Consider the following 20,080-nt stretch of genomic DNA (forward strand, 5'->3'; position numbering starts at 1 on the left):
AAACTTTTTTTGTGGAAGGTTTTGTAAAATATGTCCCTGTTCTAAGCAGTGATAATGGATAAAATGGAAGGAAGGGATGAGTCATTCAAACATGCTCCCCTCCTTCCCAGCTACCAGAAATGACATTACCAGAAACAGTAGCTAAGATAATATCCAAACACAACAGTTGTTCCATAGAATAAGCTCACAATACAGTTTAATGTAGAAAGGTACTATGTTTCAGATCTGAGTTTTTTTTGCTATTAAAGAAAAACGCATTATAATTTTTGAACTCCATACACAAAGGTAATTGAAAGTAAAATTTACTTACTTTGGCAATCTGCAGCAACACAATGCAGTGTTTAATTGATTCTACCATGCTCTATAAAAACAAAACACTGATTTTAGGATCTTGGCTCAAATAAATGGATATATAATGTTAAAGCTTAAAATATAAAAATCAGTTCAGATGTATAGAGTTTAAGTCTATACTACACAAGAAATATCCTCTTTGGATCTAGTGGGTTCTAGTATGCTGATAATGCCAAATGAAGTTATTCATTAGCAGTTCTATGAATTTTAATGAATGCCACAAATTGTTAATTTATACTAAATAATATCTATTTTTTTTCTTTTTTTTTTTTTTAAGAGACAAGGTCTCACTATGCTGATCACGCTGGATTGCAGTGGCTATTCACAGGCACAATTATAGCACACTGCAGCCTCAAACTCAGAGGCTCAAGCGATCCCCCTGTCTCAGCCTCCCGAGTAGCTGGCACTACATGCACATGCCATCGTGCCTGGCTCTAAATGGTTTTTCAACACTTCAAACAGAAAGACATACGAATCTGATTAACTTACGAATTCTTACATCAACAGCAAGCAACCCTAAGAAATCTACCTAAGACACTGATAGGCTGGGTATGGTGATTCACACCTGTAATCCCACTGCTTTGGTAGGCCAAGGAAGGAGGATCGCTTGAGGCTAGGAGACCAGCCTAGGCAACATAGCAGAATCCCATCTCGATAAAAAATTAAAATAAAAATTAGCTGTGTGTGGTAGCGTGTGCCTATAGCCCTAGCTACTCAAATGGCTGAAGCAGGAGGATTGTCTGAGCCCAGGAGTTCGAAGCTGCAGTGAGCTATGACTGCACCATTGTACTCCAGCCTGGATGACACAGCAAGACCCTGTTTCTTAAAAAAAAATAAAAAGACTTTGATGGAAGTATGGAGAATAAAGGATCCTGTCAAAACACTGGTGAATCAAATTATTATTTTACCTGTTTTAAAATTTTGAGCAAGGTACACATCTCATAAGTAGCCCATTATATAATGTCAGAAGTCCACTATATCAGAAAACTTGAATTATAATATATTTTAATAAGAAAGAAGCCAGCTGCAGTGGCTCATGCCTATAATCCCATCACTTTTTTTTTTTTTTGAGACACAGTTTCGCTCTTGTTGCCCAGGCTGGAGTGCAATGGTATGATCTCAACTCACTGCAACTTCTGCCTCCCCAGTTCAAGCGATTCTCCTGTCTCAGCCTCCAGAGTAGCTAGGATTACAGGCATAAGCCACCACGCCCAGATAATTTTGTATTTTTAGTAGAGATGGGGTTTCTCCATGTTGGTCAGTCTGGTCTGGAACTCCCAACCTCAGGTGATCCGCCCACCTCGGCCTCCCATAGTGCTGGGATTACAGGTGTGAGCCACCGCGCCCGGCCAATCCCACCACTTTTGAAGGCTGAGACAGGAGGATCGCTTGAGCCCAGGAGTTGAGACCTGGACAACATAGTAAGACCCTGCCTTAAGAATCAAAGAAATTAATTAATTTTTAAAAAATATGAAATAACATATCCACTGTGCGTGGAAGACACCTTTTATCAAGATTTCAGACGAGACCAGAAACAGGTAAATGGTACATGAAGTCAATTTCAATTAAGGGGCTTATTCTATTAGTATTATTTTAAATTCCTTTTAAAAAGATACAATGCTTAAGCACCCCTGTATAATATTCATAAAAACTAACATCTCAATTGCTGTCATCAATAGTGGCAGCTTAAAACAGAAATAACTTTTTAAAACATTTTCTAATGCAAAGTCAGAATGTATCAAACATATAACTTACATTTGTTGTCTCTTTGAGAGTTTCAATTTTCTGTGAAAAATAATAAGTTTAAACAGAAATAATCAGAAGCACAAAGAAGCATAGTTATTTTTTACTGGCTAGTCATTTAAAGAATTTTACCAAAATGTACTCATTCTAAGTGAGTACAAGCAAGTTGGGAAGGGAGTACTTTTTGTTGTATTTTGTTTTTTATCTAAATCAATTATTTGTATAAAAATTCCAGACTTTTATCAATTATATGCTCTCTTTAATAAAATTCACGTGATTCAATTTAAGGTTTGTAAGAATAATATAAAACATTCTTATTCCTGGCTGGGCACGGTGGCTTGAGCCAGTAATCCCAGCACTTTGGGAGGCCGAGGTGGGCGGATCATGAGGTCAGGAGATCGAGACCATCCTGGCTAACATGGTGAAACCCCACCTCTACTAAAAATACAAAAAATTAGCTGGGCGTGGTGGCAGGCACCTGTAGTCCCACCTACTTGGGAGGCTGAGGCAGGAGAATGGCGTGAACCTGGGAGGCAGAGCTTGCAGTGAGCCGAGATCACGCCACTGCACTCCAGCCTGGGCGACAGAGCAAGACTCCATCTCAAAACAAAACAAAAAACAACAACAAAAAATTCTTATTCCTTACCTGAAAGCAAGTTTTGGCTTTTCTACGAATTTCACTTATTTTAAAATCACATTTATCTTTCCTAAGTTGTTTTAAAACGACATGGGACTAAATCCCAAAACTAAAAATGAAAGGTGAGTTATAACATGAGTTACTATTAACAGGTATAAAAGAGCCAAACGCAAGGCTATACAGTCAACAGAAGAGCAAAAAAAAAAAAAAAAAAAAAAGCCAAGGAGAGGAAAAATGTTAATTAGAAAAAAGACAATATGCAAACTACAAAGTAGCTGTCAGAAATGCAAGTGGGGGACAATAGCAGAACCATAATTAAAGCAGTATTTGATTTGTTTCTTCATATATGGCTTTTTATTTATTCTGAACATTCTTGCTGGTTGGTTTATTGGTATCTGAAGTGACCATATGTAACCAACTTTCTACCTTCAACATATGACACATGAAAAGGAAATAACTTACTCCTAGGAATATGATACAGAAAAGGTATTATATTAAAACTCTGGGCTGGGTGTGGTGGCTCACACCTGTAATCCCAGCACTTTGGGAGGTCGAGGTGGGTGGATCACCTGAGGTCAGGAGTTCGAAACCAGCCTGGCCAACATGGTGAAACCCTGTCTCTACTAAAAATACAAAAATTGGCCAGGTGTGGCACATGCCTGTAATCCCAGCTACTTGGGAGGCTGAGACAGGAGAATCATTTTAACCCAGAGGGTGGAGGTTGCAGTGAGCTGAGATCGTGCCAATGCACTCCAGCCTGGGCAACAGAGCAAGACTATCTCAAAACAAAACAAAACCAAAAAAACTCCACAACTCTGTATATTATCCTTTTGTTTAATTATGAAACCATAACAGAAATTTATCAGAAAAGTACCCTTGAGGTCCATATGGCAGTAATATTATACTAGGTCAATAATATTATTATAGTAAGTAAAAACACACTAAGATACTTAGTGTTCTCCAAAAGGCTGAATTTAAAATTTTTAACGTCAAAAGCACGGTTATGGAAGTTACCTTTCTCTGTTCATCTTCTTTGCAGTTTTGAAGCTTGTCATCAAAAAGCTACAAGATTTTTAAAAATGGTTATAGTATCAAGCCACTTTACTATACGATGTACATTCACTAAACACAGAAAAACAAACATTTGTTCTTAAACACATTTTGTCCAGGGATGATTTATATGTTATTTTCAAGACAACATGTATTTTTTTTCGAGCACTCAATCAAAGTCAAATTCTATTGTATGAAATCATTTTAACTGGTCAAGATCAATCACTCTGGAAGAATTATAAGCAAAAGAAAACAGATGACTTTTAAAAAATTAAACTATGAATTCAAACTTGAAGTTTTTTTTCTGCTTTGTTTTCCAAGTTTATCAACAGTCCTTTTCCCAGCACCTCTGCTTTTAATTAATTTTAAGTAGGAACTGAAGGAGACAATTCATTTCAGTAATGATAAAAGAGGTAGAGAAATCACCTCCCCATATTCCATCTCCCTCAAATTAAAAAAGTGTTAGAAATTGAGCCACTAGGCAGGGCACGGTGACTCACACCTGTAATCCCAGCATTTTGGGAGGCCGAGACAGGCGGATCACAAGGTCAGGAGTTCGAGACCAGCCTGGCCAATATGGTGAAACCCCGTCTCTACTAAAAATACGGGCACCTCTGTAATCCCAGCTACTTAGGAGGCTGAGGCAGAAGAACAATTGCTTGAACCCGGGAGGCGGAGGTTGCAGTGAGCTGAGATCGTGCCACTGCACTCCAGCCTGGGTGACAGAGTGAGACTCTGTCTCAAAAAACAAACAAACAAAAAAAGAAATTGAGCCACTAAAACACAGTTTCCTGGAAATTTTAAACAGAATATGAACCAAATCTTGCCTTATTTTTTTCTAATTATGCCTACATATTTACCTTTTTCTTTATGACCAAAAAAGCATTATGTAAATATGCTATTTACCAATATAATTAGAGATAAAGACCTTTGAATAAGTCAGCTAGATCTTTTAAGTCTGCTTTAAAAACTGCTGAAGAACCACATGAGGGCTGTAAATTAACATCAAGTAACTGTTTTTACTCAAAAATCAAGCTCAGTAACATTTTCTATTTATATAAATTTAATATACAAACTAATGCCATACCTTTAATTGTTCAATCAAGATTTGTAGGTAAGCATCAGCTTCTGTAAGTTTCTTATCAAAATCTTGGACACTAGGAACAAATCCTGAATCCAAACCCTAGAGAAAGAGAATTTGCAATAAATCTACCAGAACCCAAGCAATGTTTAATAGTACAAAAAATACTTTTTCCTTCATACATGAAGACATTTCAATTTTTAAAATACAGTTCTATTTTGACACAAATAATAGGTCTATTTAACAGTTAGGTCTATTTAAACAGTGGTACATCAATCTTCCTCATTAACTTGGAGCACTGCTTCCCTTCTCAGCAGTTACACATGCTGCTGCTCAAATTGGATTTACTCTTCTCTCCAGAATCACTTTCTTATCTCCCCCAAACCCTGTAATTGGCTCCCAGTCACCACTAGAACAACAGTAATTTAACAAAGGAACATAAACAAAACCCACCTAGGTTACCTCTATTTTCCCCTTTTTCATTCAGTTCATTCCTCCCTTCCCTTAATGTTAACTTCATATTCTCACTGTTTAGTTCTCCCATTCCTCAACCCACCCCATGATCTCTGAAGTTTTCCTCCCTCCTCCCCTACTAAAGAAAGAACCTCTAAATTTTCTCCTCTTCTAAGAGGTGGCCCCTCTCTAAGTGAAAGTAACAACACCTGTCCTAATCAAGTTTCCTACTCACTTTCACCCTTGGCATGAACATTACACTTAGACGTGGTATAGATGTTTATTTATTTAGAAGGCCTACTTATTTCTCGGTCTAAAAGTGCAGCATTTGCATGTCCTACTTTTTGCATACGTAAAGAGTTTAAGCTCCAAGAGCATGGGATTCTTATGTTTTAACTTTAGCCAAAAGAAACTTTTGAGTTCTTAATCTTCTCTGACTGCCACATTTTCATGCCCAGTCATCATACTGTTAAGCAGGGGACTGAGGGTTAGGAACTGCTACTGTAAAAATCCCAACCCAACCACAAAATTCTGCACTAAATGGGTAAAATATACTTGATCAACATACCCATCTCACACTTGACTTTCACTTGTCATCTCCTCCCTGCCTTCGCCCAAAGCATGCTGATTATTTTCACATTCTCATTTTAGTAAACTGAAGCCAAAGTTTATTTTATATTACAGCAACACCTGATCTTTGTATACTTTATCATTAAAGCACTTTTACAACCATTATCTCAAAACATCAAATTAAGATGGTATGGTATTATGGAAACAGTAATGGGCTGGCAAATCTGGTTTCTAATTCTAGTGCATTCACTAACACAATATTGTGGCTGTCCAAATCTGGGTTTTCTTGCCAGCCAAATACGGGCATCCTCCACCTCCTATTATTAGTACAGCAGCTACTACCTCTACTAAAGACAACAACTAATGACACTATCAATTACTACTATTATAGTACTTTTGTTGCTCTTCCCAAACTAAAATTCAAAAATTTGGAACCAAAGAAAAAATAGAATTTTATTAAAAATCTAAGTCCTATTAAGACCATGGGAAAAATCAACTTATCTCATAATTTGTTTTCTTTTTCAAATTCAAAGGCGATAAATGTCTATTTTACATACATGTCAAGAAACTGTTTGACAATGAGTATTACAAAGCCCCTTCCCAATGAGATGACATGTACAAAAACAAAAGTTGAAAAAAAAAAATCTTAATAAACAATGTATACAAAATCCAGATATATTTATAAAACTGTGTTTAAACTTCTTCATTTTTAAAGATAACCCAAAGAAGTTCCTGTTAGAGACATTTAAAATATACAGTTTGGTGACAAAAGACATAGAAATGGATAAATACATCATATTTCATAGATACTGTACTATGAAAGAAATGAGCAACTTATTTCCATGTTACTGTGCCACAGAAAAATCAGGACTGTTTGGCTTGTTTTTTGGTTTTATTTTGTTTCACACAGCAATGTAACATGATTATCAATAATTAACTATCAAGACCCAGTTAAAATCAGCTAAATACATTGTTTTTAGTAAATATTTTAAAAGGTTAATGGCATATTCATAAATGAATAAAAAAAGCATCTAAATGAGAGGGGAAAAGTGATCTTTAAGTATTTTCACTCTTCTGAATCCATTTAGAATTAACATTGTAAAAATCTAACTAAAACATCCTTTTTAAACAAATTACTGATTAGATTAAAAATTGTTCAGTGACTGAATGGAAACAGATTTAAATTATTGCTATCTAAACCTTACCTAAATCAATTCTTCAGAAACAACTTTTTGATGTTTGTAGAATCATATAAACCTCACCTTGACTCTCTTCTTACATTTGCCTCTAGATAGTCTTCCATAACCTTCTTTTAACTCTAGAATAAACTTCACACTTCACAAGGTCCAAGCCAAAGATCTACTCATCAATCCATTTTTCTTTAGGTAATGTGTAACAGGAGGTTTATAATGACAGCCCCAGAACTGGCCCAATCACCCTTGCATAGTAATGCAAAAATTTTTCATGTACTTAAAAGGAAAATTTATGTATATAGTTGCCCCATCTGCAACCAATAAAATATCATGTAAAATTCATTGATAACATGAACAAGTAGTTAACAAGTGTTTTCTCAAATCTAGTAAAACTAATACTCTAGAAGAAAGCACAAGTATGACTTTATATTGTGACTTACAGCAGTCACCTAATTCAACCTCCCATTCACAGAAGTTCTTTTCATAACATCTTTGAAAGTCATCTAGTCTTTTCTTAAGTATCTCATGAGATGAGAAACCCACTACTTCCTAATGTAGAATATTTCATTAAAATTCTCCTGAAGTGTTAACTGTTTCTCTTTCCATTCGACATTTAGAACACTAAGCCACAACACTTATTCATATTAATCCTTTTTAATGGAGATTTACTTTTATTTATTTTTTGAGACAGGGTCTTGCTCTGTCACCCAGGCTGGAGTGCAGTGGTACAATCAGGGCTCACTGCAGCCTCAACCTCCTGAGCTCAGGGAATCCTCCCACCTCAGCCTCCCAAGTAGCTGGGACTATAGGCATGTGCCACCAAGCCCAGATAATTTTTTATTTTACTTTTTTTGCGGAGACAGGGTCTTGCTATGTTGCAAGACCCTGTCTCCGCAATAAAATAAAAACTCCTGAGCTCAAGCAATCCTCCCAACTCAGCGTCCCCAAAAGTGCTGAGATTACAAGGTGTGGGCCAATGCGCCCGGCCGAGTTTTAAACAGGACTAAGAATATAGTCCTTTACCATATTGAGGGCGGTCTGTCTTTGAAAAGAACTGAGAATAGGGCAAATTCTTTCAGACAGTGTGACTTCATACTTCTTACAGTAGCTTTTGAGAACAAGTAAGCTGGGAGTCAAGTAGATACACATTCTAGTATTCTGTACTTGCTCTATCTAACATTTATCACATTTTGTCATAATTGAATATTTGAGTGACTTCTCTGAAGGATTAAAACTCCGCAAGGGCAGGAACTATGCCATTCACTCATCACTACACCCATCAGGGCCAGCTCAGTGTTAAATGAACACACATGGCGCTGGCTACAGTGACTGGAAATTGTTGATGCCACAACATCGGTCTTCCCCCGACCTCCTCTCCCGAGATTTCTCTTACCTTTCTGTTCTCTTTCTCCTATTCTCTACTCCCTCAAGCCTTTTCTCCATGTTGTCTTTCTTTCTCTTTTGTCCACGTCCTTCAGTAGTAACTGAAGGGATTATGTCGCATTATTGGCACTCAGGACCAAAGAGGTTGCTGCTCTTTGGTTTATTACACTGATGTGAGCCACAGCTCTAATTAGATGATTCCTATATGAATTCATTTAAAGTTTAAATTATACACAACAATTATAGAGAAATAAAGACAAAATGGTCTGTGATGTAACAAGAAATTAAATTAGAAGAATCTCAATAGAAATTAAACTTCAATCTAACCATAAAATTTAGAAATCTATGTAAAGAAAAACCACTTCTGTGGTGAATATGCTAAAAAAAAAATAGTCTCTGTTTTTCAAAAACACTTTATTAATAAAGCTACTCTAGCCTGGGCACAGGGTAAGACCCTCAAAAAAAAAAAAAAGAAAGAGAGAGAAAGAGAGGTTGGGGGGAGGGAGTGGGGAGAGAGGGAAGGGAAGGGCAAGGGGAAGAGGAAGTAAAGAAAAAAGGGAAGGAAAGGAAAGGAGGAAGGAAGGAAAGAAGAAAGGGAGAGAGAGGGAGAAGGAAGGATGGAAGGAAGGGAGGGAGGGAAGGAGGGAAGGAGAGAGGGAAAGAGAGAAAGAAAAGAAGCAAAATCTAAAGTAGATACATAAAGTCAAGAAGAATAACACATACTTCTATATCATCCAGAATCTATGTATCCAGTTTAATAGAGAGAGAAAGAGAAACATATACATCTGGGCCAATTTAAGGGGAATTTCTAAAATAATATAACTAGACTTGTAGAAGAATATCAAACTGCCTCAAAACTGTATGTCGGTACTTCCTACTACCTATACTTAAGTTAAATAACACTACTTTTTTCAGAAGGAACTTAAAAGCTAACAAATGTCAGCAAAATCAATTCTTAATGATTTCAGTTGGGACATTAAACACTATTTATACTTTACACATACACATAACTGAATGTTTTACCCCCATTAAAAGGAGTACTGCAAGAGAAGTCCTTAAAACTGTCTGAAGTACATATAAATTATAGTTGCTTTGGAGAGACACTTCCTTAGTAAAACAATACAAGAGTCAATTCCTGAGGCAGAGTAGGAGCTTTTAAAGTAATTCCTGCTGACAGAGGAAGAGTAATGAACAGTGGAGATAAAGGTGAAGTTCTTGAGTCCAGAATCCGGAAATTAAGAAACCTAGGGGCGACCTGAGGAACCGAGAATAAGGTAGAACAGGAAGGCTGAGTAATAACATTGTAAAAAGAAATTCACAAATGAGTAATTGTTTTCATATCTAATTTTATTTCATAGTGAAAACTTAAAGGATTAAGTGTCCTATATGCAGTACTTTCTTATAGGGCAAAATCATATATAATAAAAATATGGTGTAAAAAGAGAAAAAGAAAATATATTAGAAGTAAGTTATTCTTTGTCTCATAGAAAAAATCAGAATAACAAGAAAAACAGGTAAGTTATCAGTAGTAGAACTGTAAATTAAACAACAGCTTAAAAACTTAACAAAGGAAAAACACACAACAAGGCTCCTAATGAAAAATAAATGGCATGAATCTGGACAAAAGTAGACATTTTTTTTTAAATTAGTAAAACACATACCCTATAATAAAACTAATGAAAACTTAGCAGGAATGTAATTTTGATTAAAATATGAGAATATTGGAAAGTTTATGTTCACAATTAGCAATTTGAGATGACATGCATCACAGATAAGCTTTCATCCAATGAAAGAAGTATAGAGCATACTTACAATTCAATCACTTACAATTATTTTTGAAAATTCAAGAACTGGAGAGATACCAGAAGACTGGAAAAAAGCAAGTGTGGTACTGATCTTCCATAAAAGTAAGGAAAAGAGAGAATAGAAAGTTACCATGCTGTGAGTCTAACATCAATAATCAAGTAAAGGAATAGTAAGAGAAAAATCTGTAACTACACAGAGGAAAAGTAGGTACATGAGCAGCAAGTGGCAAGTTAAAAAAAAAAAAAGATTATGCCAAACATAATGGCCTTTCTTAGAAATTTAAGTTAGCAAATTAAGTTTTTAGAGAAATGACATCTTGTCTCCCTACCAAAAGTGGTTTGACGATGAAAAAAACTATATTAAAGAGACCAGAAATATTAATTATACCATGATTTTATGTGAGGCACACTAATCTGTGATTTCCTTGGATTACTGAAACTTTGGAAACATTTACAATCCCTACTGTCCCCGTGGTTTATCCATTTCTGCTAAGGGAAGAACAGGACTTAGAAGAACAGGGAAGTTCTGGGGTTAAGATTTTCACCTATTTTAATCCTAAGGAATAGTCAACTATCAATTCATTTGGAGTGAAGATCATCAATTAAAAAATATCCATAAAATTGAGCCTAGTATTAAACCTTTCCTTTCACTATACCTTAGAGAAGTTATTTTCCATTTACCAATGTCTTGATAATCTAAGGCTTCAAATTAGGTTCTTTATTGTCAACATGGTAGCTGTAGTTACCTTACCAACTGCTAGGTACCCCAAGAATGCCCTGAAAAGTAAGGTCTTTTTCTGTAATGCTAAGTAAGCAGCTCTAACATCATGGATGCACAATGTATATTAAATTTTTTTCAGAGTATTAGGTACTCTACTAGACACTTTACAAGCTTTCTCATTTGAGCATTATAATACAGTAAGGTAGACAGATATTAAACCTGTTTTATAAGTGCTTACCCAAATCATCCAGCTGAATTTTTTTTCAATTGGGATATCAACCTAGTCCTTTGACCAAATCCATTATACTTTTCTATTAAATCACAATGATGTTTAAAAGGAATTAATGACAGAAGGGCACTAAAATGTAATCTAAAAACTGCCTGAAGGCCCTTGACAGTGGAAATGAGCACAGCTTTAAGGACTCATCTAGTTTTAAATCCTGAATCTGCAACTTTCTAATGAATTACCTGTGTGATCTAGCCAAATTACTTTTTTCACCTACATTTTCTCATCCATGAGTATAATAATAAACTACTCAAGGTTACTGGAGAGATTAAATGAGTAATACATGTAAAGTAACACAGTGGTAGGTGTTCTACTTCCCCTTCATAATTTGGAGCCTTAGATAACCAGGATTCACCACTTTATCTCCAGGCCCTTATGCATAGAAGGCACTCAATGAGTACGGATGGATAAAAACAAAACGAATCAAGAACTAGATAATACTATAACCACAGGCAATTTTCATACAGATCTACAATCAAGTAAAGGCTATAAGCATAAGTTAAATTGTATTTAACATCTGTTTTAAAAACAAGCTATAAGTTGATGAACTCCCAAGAAGATAATAGAGAATGGTAATAAAAAAGAAATGAATAACAGACAAAACAAGTGGTAAAACACAGTATGGAAAACAGAGCAGGAAAAATATTCCAATATGAGATGTTCAGGAAAGCACTGGGTATTATGACTGAACCACAAAAGGTAAACTGTACTTAATTATTACCTTGGTAACAAAGAATCAAACAATAAAAAGAAAGTTTTTTTCATAAAAGAATCTAATTTTTGAACATATGTTAGTGCTTTGAAAAACCAGAATTGCATTTATCTTTAAATTTACAAAGAAAGGTTTATGTGTAATGTTCAGTTTCTGCTAAAAAAATAAATCTGGTACAGCTAAAATCTGGTACAGGAATCGGGTACAGCTAAAATGCAAGAACTTCAATCATAACCCTTAGCACAATTCCTTACTCTTCATGATACCCTCATCTGATACTAATACACCCTTTGACTTATAGAACAAAACACAAATACTAACTCCATAAAGTGATTTGGTTACTTATACAACTAAACAATAAAGGTTTGGAATTCGTACCATTTTCCTCTATTTAAATCACTGACAGCTTGTCTTTCCCAGACACTCTCAATTTATTCAACAAACCCATATAAGAAGTTACTAAACTAACCAAAACAAACAAAAAACTTAAGTCTGTAAATAGGATGACTGTATATTTTAGTTTGCCTGGATGGTCAGTTTATGCCTGGTTGTCTCAGCAAAGTTATTATTAGCAGCCTCCTTCACTCTCAAGTATCCCAGTTTAGGCAATAAATTATATGGTCACCCTCTCTATATAGGATATAGCTAGGATTTTTAAGACACAAATGTTATGAAAGGCATATAAAATTGCCTCAGATGATTCAGAATCCAGCAAACTGCCTTTTTAAAAAACTACAAAACCTAAAATGAAATGAGTTTACAGGTTCTGAATGCAGAAAGCAAGCTACAGAAAAAAAAACACTGGAATTCAATGCAGTTAATATTAACTGAGTGCTTACCTTATGCTAGATAAGTACACGCATGAATAATATTCAAGTTGCAGTTTTATGTAATTTTACTTACGCACTAGAAGTTTCATTTTAAAAAATGTACACACACACACACACACACACACACACACACACACCTGAAATATAACACATGAAACAAAAGAAACAAAACACCTGCAGTTACCCCTAGGGAATGGGACTGAGGAATGGGGGCATTTGAGACAGTGACTCTGAGTTTTTATTTTACACATTCATGTTGTTTAATTTTTTAAAATAAATATACATTTATTTTATAATTTACATTCAAAAGCTTTAGGTAAAAATGTTCAGAAACTACAGGTTATGAACATTTTTAGAAAATTTTATAACCATTTTAGCATGCAAGGTCATAAGCATTATTCTTTTAAAATTATCTATAAAATTCTAAAATGTTTTCCAGGAGTAAATCTGGCAAATGCTAAAGCTGCTCAGATACACCTTTCCAAGCAAAAAAGTAGGATAGCAAATTTATAATATCATTGAAAGGTAAAGCACGCACTAGCAAAAAGCACTTAAAACTTCGTAATCACTATACTGGAATAAATAAAATAATGAAAAGTGGCCAATATAACCAAGCAAAATGTCAAAGTTTTTTTTTCCACATCCTTCCTGCCAACAACATGATCATGACTCAACATCCAAGAAAGCAATCTCTTAAAGAAGAAAACACCTACGACAGCACACCACCTAACAAAAGCACTGTTGGACTATGTAGTGCTGGCAATCAGCCAACACTTTTCTTCTGAGATACTTTAGTTGGTTAGGCTACTTGCAGTATCTTTCTTAAAAGTCATGGAGTAAATCATTCCAGGATCTAAATAAACTCTGAGAGGTTTACTAGTACAGGATGAAAGAAAAATATTCTTCCATTCCCCAACCTCAGATTAAGAGCATTTTGGAAAGCCTATCTGGAGTCTACTTTTAAGGATCCATCAAAAATGAGTAAATTTCCTGGAAATGTGTTCTACAAATAACTAGGAAAAATTAACATTAAATACGTGAATCCTTAAACTGAGTACTTTAGTAGTTAGTTCAGGTTCTGAAATAACTGCAAAATTCTTATAGCCTAATACTTCTTGAAAATTTGATTATGAAATGTTTTCAAAAACAAAACCTGATATATTAATCTAACAAGACTGAATCTCTACAGCAGAATATAACAAATTGACAAATTAACACTCAAGGTGACAGCTAGTCAGGACTAACAGATGATCAGTCACAGGCAAACAAAATAAAACAACGACCCTGACTTGAATAGACTCAACAATTGTTCTGACATTTATCTCTTAGAAATTATATATGCCAAAGCTGTCTTCATATATCTGATTTTAGCTGCCAATGAGTACCAGAAGAAAACAGATTCGGTTTTCGCTAAAGTTGTTAAAAAGTGCATACAAAATTACTGATTCAGTTTAATTGTCAGAATCTATCAAGATGATATAAAATACAAGCCAATGAAGACAGGACTTCGTTTTATTCTCTACTATCTCCACCGGGCTAGTGTTTGGTTTGTAGCAAGTCCTCAATAAAAATTTTGTAAATGAATTAAGGAATTCTGCAATGTGCCCACCTGTTAACATTTAAACACAAAAAGTAATCAAGGAACTAGTTCTTGCAGATTATAAATCAGAATATTCATGGAAAAATCATAAATAACTCATAGAGTTATTTTAAGGGATTTATTATATTAGTTGGTTGCTGTAATGTATGGCTGCTGAATTTTTCCAAGGCTAAACGTTTTTAAGAAGAAAGAGAAACTGACTAGGAGAAAAACACATTGAAATAAATGGTAGTAAAACAAGAAACAAGATGAGGCAATGACAATCTTCTTGTCTCTCTAAAAACTCATTCTCTCACACTAAATCTTATCCTGGGCACATTTTTACACATACTATGCTGGGCCTTAGAATTCAGTGTTACAATAATTACTTATTCACTGAGCATCTCTTATGACTATGGCCCTGTGCCGGATCCTTTGGGGATGCCAAGATGAAGCAGACACAGATCTAAAAGAGTTTCATTCTATTAGAGGGAATATATATCTGTCTACAAATAATTGATTCAAGCATGGTAAAATGTTATCAGAAAAGCACGAAGAAATTCAAAGGAGAAAGTTATAAGGACGAGAAAGCTTTCACAGAGGATGCAATTTAGAGTGTAGGATTTGGACAGAAATCGGAGGGGTAAAGCATTACTCCACCGGGCTAGTGGGCCCTGGCAGGAAACAGCATAATCAGATACAATGTTTGAACTTTTCTTTAATCAAGTGACTACAGTACCCATAGAAGTGAGAGTAGGGCTAAGAAAACTAACAAGAGATGCTGAGGTACTCAGGAATTAAGAGCTGCAAGTAGCCTGAAGGGGCAAGGAAACAAACAAGGTTCCCACCGGCCAGAGGAGGAGCTACTCAGTGGACATGGACGGCTGTAAAACAGTCACTGCCAGAATTGCCTCAAAGCACGGAAGGAGCAGAAGGAACAAATACTCCAAAGGCCTTTTTTCCCTTCGATTTTCTGTCACTGCTTCCCATTTGCTAAACCCCAACCAGAAGCCAAGGGATAAAGGATCCCAGATGCTGCAAGCTGTAAAAGTCAGCCTCCTAGAGCACGGAAGAGAGAAGGCCAGAGAACAAATCTGCAAGAAAATGGAGAATAACCAGAAAAGGCATATTCCCAAACTGAGGAGCTGAGAAGCACAAGGAGGCCAACTGAGGAACAATATTCTGTTACAGAAGAATGTATGTTTTTTGGATCTGGATGCTGAATCTCAAGGAAACCAAAATTAGTGGCTAAAAATGGGAATAAGTACTAGGGTTTGGGGGGGAAAGGCGACCAAGGGGTGGAGACTACCAGGGCAGCACCCTGAGTCTCTCTGGAGAAAATAAAAGAGCAAGAGTCATCTAGGCTCTGGCCCTAGTCATTTACTCTCTAGCTATGTGGCCATGGGCAAGTCGTTTAGCTGCTTTGAGACTGATTTCTCCACAATAATAAAAATTTTTAAAAAGGTAGAAATGGAATTAGAATTTGAAAATTCTCTCCAGCTCTAGGATTCTGTGATGCCAATACTTCCAGGTAAACAACTAGGTTCACCAGGAGGATAAATTCCTAACCATATTGGAAAACCTGGGGCCCGTGTATTCACCTTAATAAAAATTAATTTCATTTAAATAAACACAGTAAGAATTTACAGGTTCCAACTGCAGCCAAGTCCTCCACGGTATGACAAAATATGTCAAAACACAAGCAAACTCTGTCATTTAGTGTAACCTTGAAACTGAGTGAGAAAGACTAACACAACCAGATTTTAAAACATGCTCTGGAATGCAGAGAATGCAAAGAAACAACGGAGTAAGCAGAATAACTTAATTGAAGTGGCACATTTTGGAAAAAACGAGTTGTTCAGTCAATACAGCAAAGAAGCCAAGTTCCTAAAGGTGTCTCCAGAAATAAATGAACTCCAATATGGCAGGAACTACAGTTCTCTCTCTCCTGCGTGCGCACATGTATACACACACATACAGAGCAACCAAACCATTCATTCATGACACATATATTTATTTAATGTCTATTATGGCCAGGTACTATCATCATCTTCAAAGGATGTCTTTAAGGACAATAGAGATAATATTAATAGCAAATATAATTAAGCATTACCTAATCATCTGGAATGAGCTCAAATTTCACCTTTAAAGCAGTTTCCCTGACATTCTAGCTAGCCTACATGCTTTTTCCTATGATACTAACAATACTCCAGAACCAATTAGTACTCGTACTACTATTAGTATTATTTGAATCATGTTAGAGGTCCTATAGATTGGGTAGGGGAAGGTGGGGAGTCCTGGAAGTCTGCCCACTTTTTTTTTTTTTTTGAGACAGAGTCTCGCTCTGTCACCCAGGCTGGGGTGCAATGGTGTGACCTCGGCTCACTGCAACCTCCTCCTCCCAGGTTCAAGCAATTCTCCTGCCTCAGCCCCCCAAGTGGCTGGGCTTACAGATGCCCACCACCACGCCCAGCTAATTTTTGTACGTTTATTAGAGATGAGGTTTTACCATGTTGGCCAGGCTGCTCTCCAACTCCTGACCTCAGGTGATCTGCCAGCCTGGGCCTCCCAAAGTGCTGGGATTACAGCGTGAGCCACCGCACCCGGCCCTGCTCACCATTTTTAGCACTGTTTCTAAACATTTTTCCAATCCCCCGTTTCTCATGTCTGGTAGCAACCAGGGAGCTTGGTGACCTAGGAAGCATTTTTAACTCACAGGGAAAAACCTAACTCCAGTAAAACTGAGTCAAAGGTTTACACACTTAAGCTATTATCGTCACATATTTTGATCACTTAAGCACTTACTGAACACCTACTATGTGCCATGCACTAAACTAGGGACAAAGGCCCCGGGGATACAAAGATGAGTGAGAACCCCAGATCTCTAGGAAATCAGGGTTTAATGCAAGAATCACATATGTTTAAAAATTTACAATACAACTTAGTGAAGGCTGTGATATGGAGATATGAGCAAAGTGCTGTAGTAGCACACACAAGAGTAACAAACTCACCCTGCCTGAAGGAAGGCATCATAGAAAAGGTTAACACAGGAGCTGTATGCTAAGGAAGAACTGGAGGCTTACCACTTGAGATACAGTGGGGTAATCTAAGCAAGAAGGAAAGGCTGTGAAAAGACAAATAACTGTGAGAGGCTATGGCATGTTCTCAATGAGAAACAGTTCACAGCGGATGCCATGGGTAAAGCACCTGGAGCTGAGTCTGGACTCAGAGATAAATCAGGACCAGAATATGAAGAAGGGCCTCCAGGACATGCTGGGCAGCTGGACTCTGGCAAGGAGGAGCCAAAACACATTCTTAACTATAAGAGCGGCAACCCATTCCAAATTTGTTTTTGGATAAAAAGGATGGGTAAGGGGAGTCCAGTGACAGACTAGTCAGAAAGCCTTGCAAAAGTCTAGGTGAGAGACCATGAGGGCCTGAATTAAAGCATTATCATCTAGAAAAAAGTGACGAATCTGAAAAATATTACTAAGGCAAACATAACAGGACCTGGTGACTGGAGATGGAAAATAAGGGAGATGGAAAATAAGGAAGATGGAAAGTAGCTTTAAATGCCTGTGTGTGGTAGAACTTCATTAAAATATTCAAGGAGGAATACTTGACTTAATTACATTGTCAGTATAAGAACTATTCTTTCAAGCTTAACAATCTTTGTTTAAACCTTTACTGAAAAGCTTCCTAAATATAATTTTCTAAGTATACTACAGTAATCACAGTCTTTTTCTATATAAGAATCATCATAAATATCTGTTTTCACTCTACAGTATAAAGTTTAGCTACAGATAGAACTCAACATACCCCAGGGGACATCCTAGAATTTGCTTCTCTGAACAAAAGCCTGATTATCAGATTTTCTTGTCATCGTCCCCTTTCTTAATCAACAGCGTGCAAACCATGTGAGTGCCTGACTTTCCAATCAGCAGAACACGGTGCTATCAAAATAATGCTCTTTCCTGGCTGAACCAAACTTACAGTTAAATTCCCTACTAATCTTAATATCAACAGAGATTGAAGTGGGGATGGCTGAGCGTACAAAATATAATAATCTTTTCACATTAAAAAACATTTGAAAAATTTCACATTAAAAATATCATAGAACTTTAGAAATACCAAAATGAACGTGACCAGTAGACAGCCTTTGCATCCTCGTATTTACTGAAGGGCACTTCCAAATTCATCGTCATCTCTGTCAAAGCCAAACTCAGGGCACTTTGGAAACAGATGAAACTTGTCTGTTGTCTTTCTTGTTTCTCATTTAAGCTCTCAAATCAGACTACAAATCTGTTTTTTTCTTTAAGAGATTTTTTTTTTTTTTTTTTTTGGAGACAGACTCTTGCTCTGTCGCCAGGCTGGAGTGCAGTGGCACGATCTCGGCTCACTGTAAGCTCCCCCTCCCGGGTTTATGCGATTCTCCTGCTTCAGCCTCCCGAGTAGCTGGGACTACAGGCGCCCGCCACCACGCCCGGCTAATTTTTGTGTTTTTAGTAGAGACGGGGTTTCACCATGTTGGCCAGTCTGGTCTCGAACCCCTGACCTCAAGAGATCCGGCCGCCTCGGCCTCCCAAAGTGCTGGGATTATAGGCAGCACTGTAATTACAGGCGTGAGCTACTGCGCCCGCCTTTTTGTTTTGTTTTGTTTTGTTTTGCTTTGAGACAGAGTCTTGCTCTCTGTCATCCAGGCTAGAGTGCAGCGGTGCAATCATAGCTCACCGCAACCTCAAACTCCTGGGCTCAAGGGATCCTTCCGCCTCAGCTTCCCAAGCAGGTGGGACCACAGGTGCACATCACCACCATGCTCAGCTCATTTTTAAATTTTTATTGGGGCAGGGGCGGGGGGAAGGTTCTGGCTTTGTTGCCCAGGCTGGTCTCCAGCTCCTGGACTCAAACAATTCTCCCGCCTCAGCCTCCCAAAGTGTTGGGATTGCAGTCTGAGCCACCACGACTGGCCCAAATCTGACTTTTAATCATACACCTTCCCTGAACTAGAAAAGGTAATACGGTATTTTTATTTAGGTTGTCTCTTGTCGGGCTGCACCAAAAAAAAAAAGGTGGGGGGGAGTAAAGCAATATATTTAAAGTATAAATAAATGACAGGTGCTAACAGTATCCATTAAAGGGTTTCATCACCTACTTAGTTCAATACAGGCAGTGTTCAAGAGAGATTATTCATAATTAACTACGTGAGAATTTCCAGTTTTAAAGTTCACTGTAAAAACTTTTAAAACTACAACTACTATTCTAAGATGCTTCCAGCTTCTCCACTGAGAAACTAGGAATTACTTGATTTTAACTTCCTTAATACAGCTAAAAGTAAACAGTTTAATCAAAAAGCAAAACAAAGTATTACTTCAAATTAGCAAAACTGGTTTTCTTGTTCAATACATCTCTCAACCTTTCATAACAAATACTTATAATACAGTATGAATGTCAGCAAAAAGTGCATTACTCAAATATGCTTCCTAGTCCATTAATTATACTCAACTTTCCATAACTCGGCTGGGCTAAGAACCCCATAAAACTATACCAAAGTTTTCAGTATTTTTGCACAAGCTACCCAAAAAGCGTAAAATCACCTCCTTCCCGACACACATACTCAAAAACAATAGCATCCGTAATTACTTTATACACAAAAAATACAGGGCCAGGCACGAACACAGTGCCAAAA

General features: G+C 36.8%; 1 protein-coding gene across 29 annotated transcripts in view; it reads right to left on the bottom strand.

Annotated features, from left to right (window-relative positions):
• Positions 1-20,080, bottom strand: part of OSBPL9 (oxysterol binding protein like 9) — a 275,611-nt gene that overhangs the window by 38,107 nt on the left and 217,424 nt on the right. For 14 of the 29 annotated variants that reach the window (NM_001280144.1, XM_063795794.1, XM_063795728.1 and 11 more), the window contains 4 exon segments: positions 311-361; positions 2,107-2,136; positions 3,746-3,793; positions 4,869-4,964. In NM_001280144.1, coding sequence (NP_001267073.1) covers positions 311-361; positions 2,107-2,136; positions 3,746-3,793; positions 4,869-4,964 — 225 coding nt within the window. 29 annotated transcript variants of the gene reach the window in all.

The sequence above is a fragment of the Pan troglodytes genome, chromosome 1 (assembly GCF_028858775.2).
Source record: "Pan troglodytes isolate AG18354 chromosome 1, NHGRI_mPanTro3-v2.0_pri, whole genome shotgun sequence".
NCBI lineage: Eukaryota > Metazoa > Chordata > Mammalia > Primates > Hominidae > Pan > Pan troglodytes.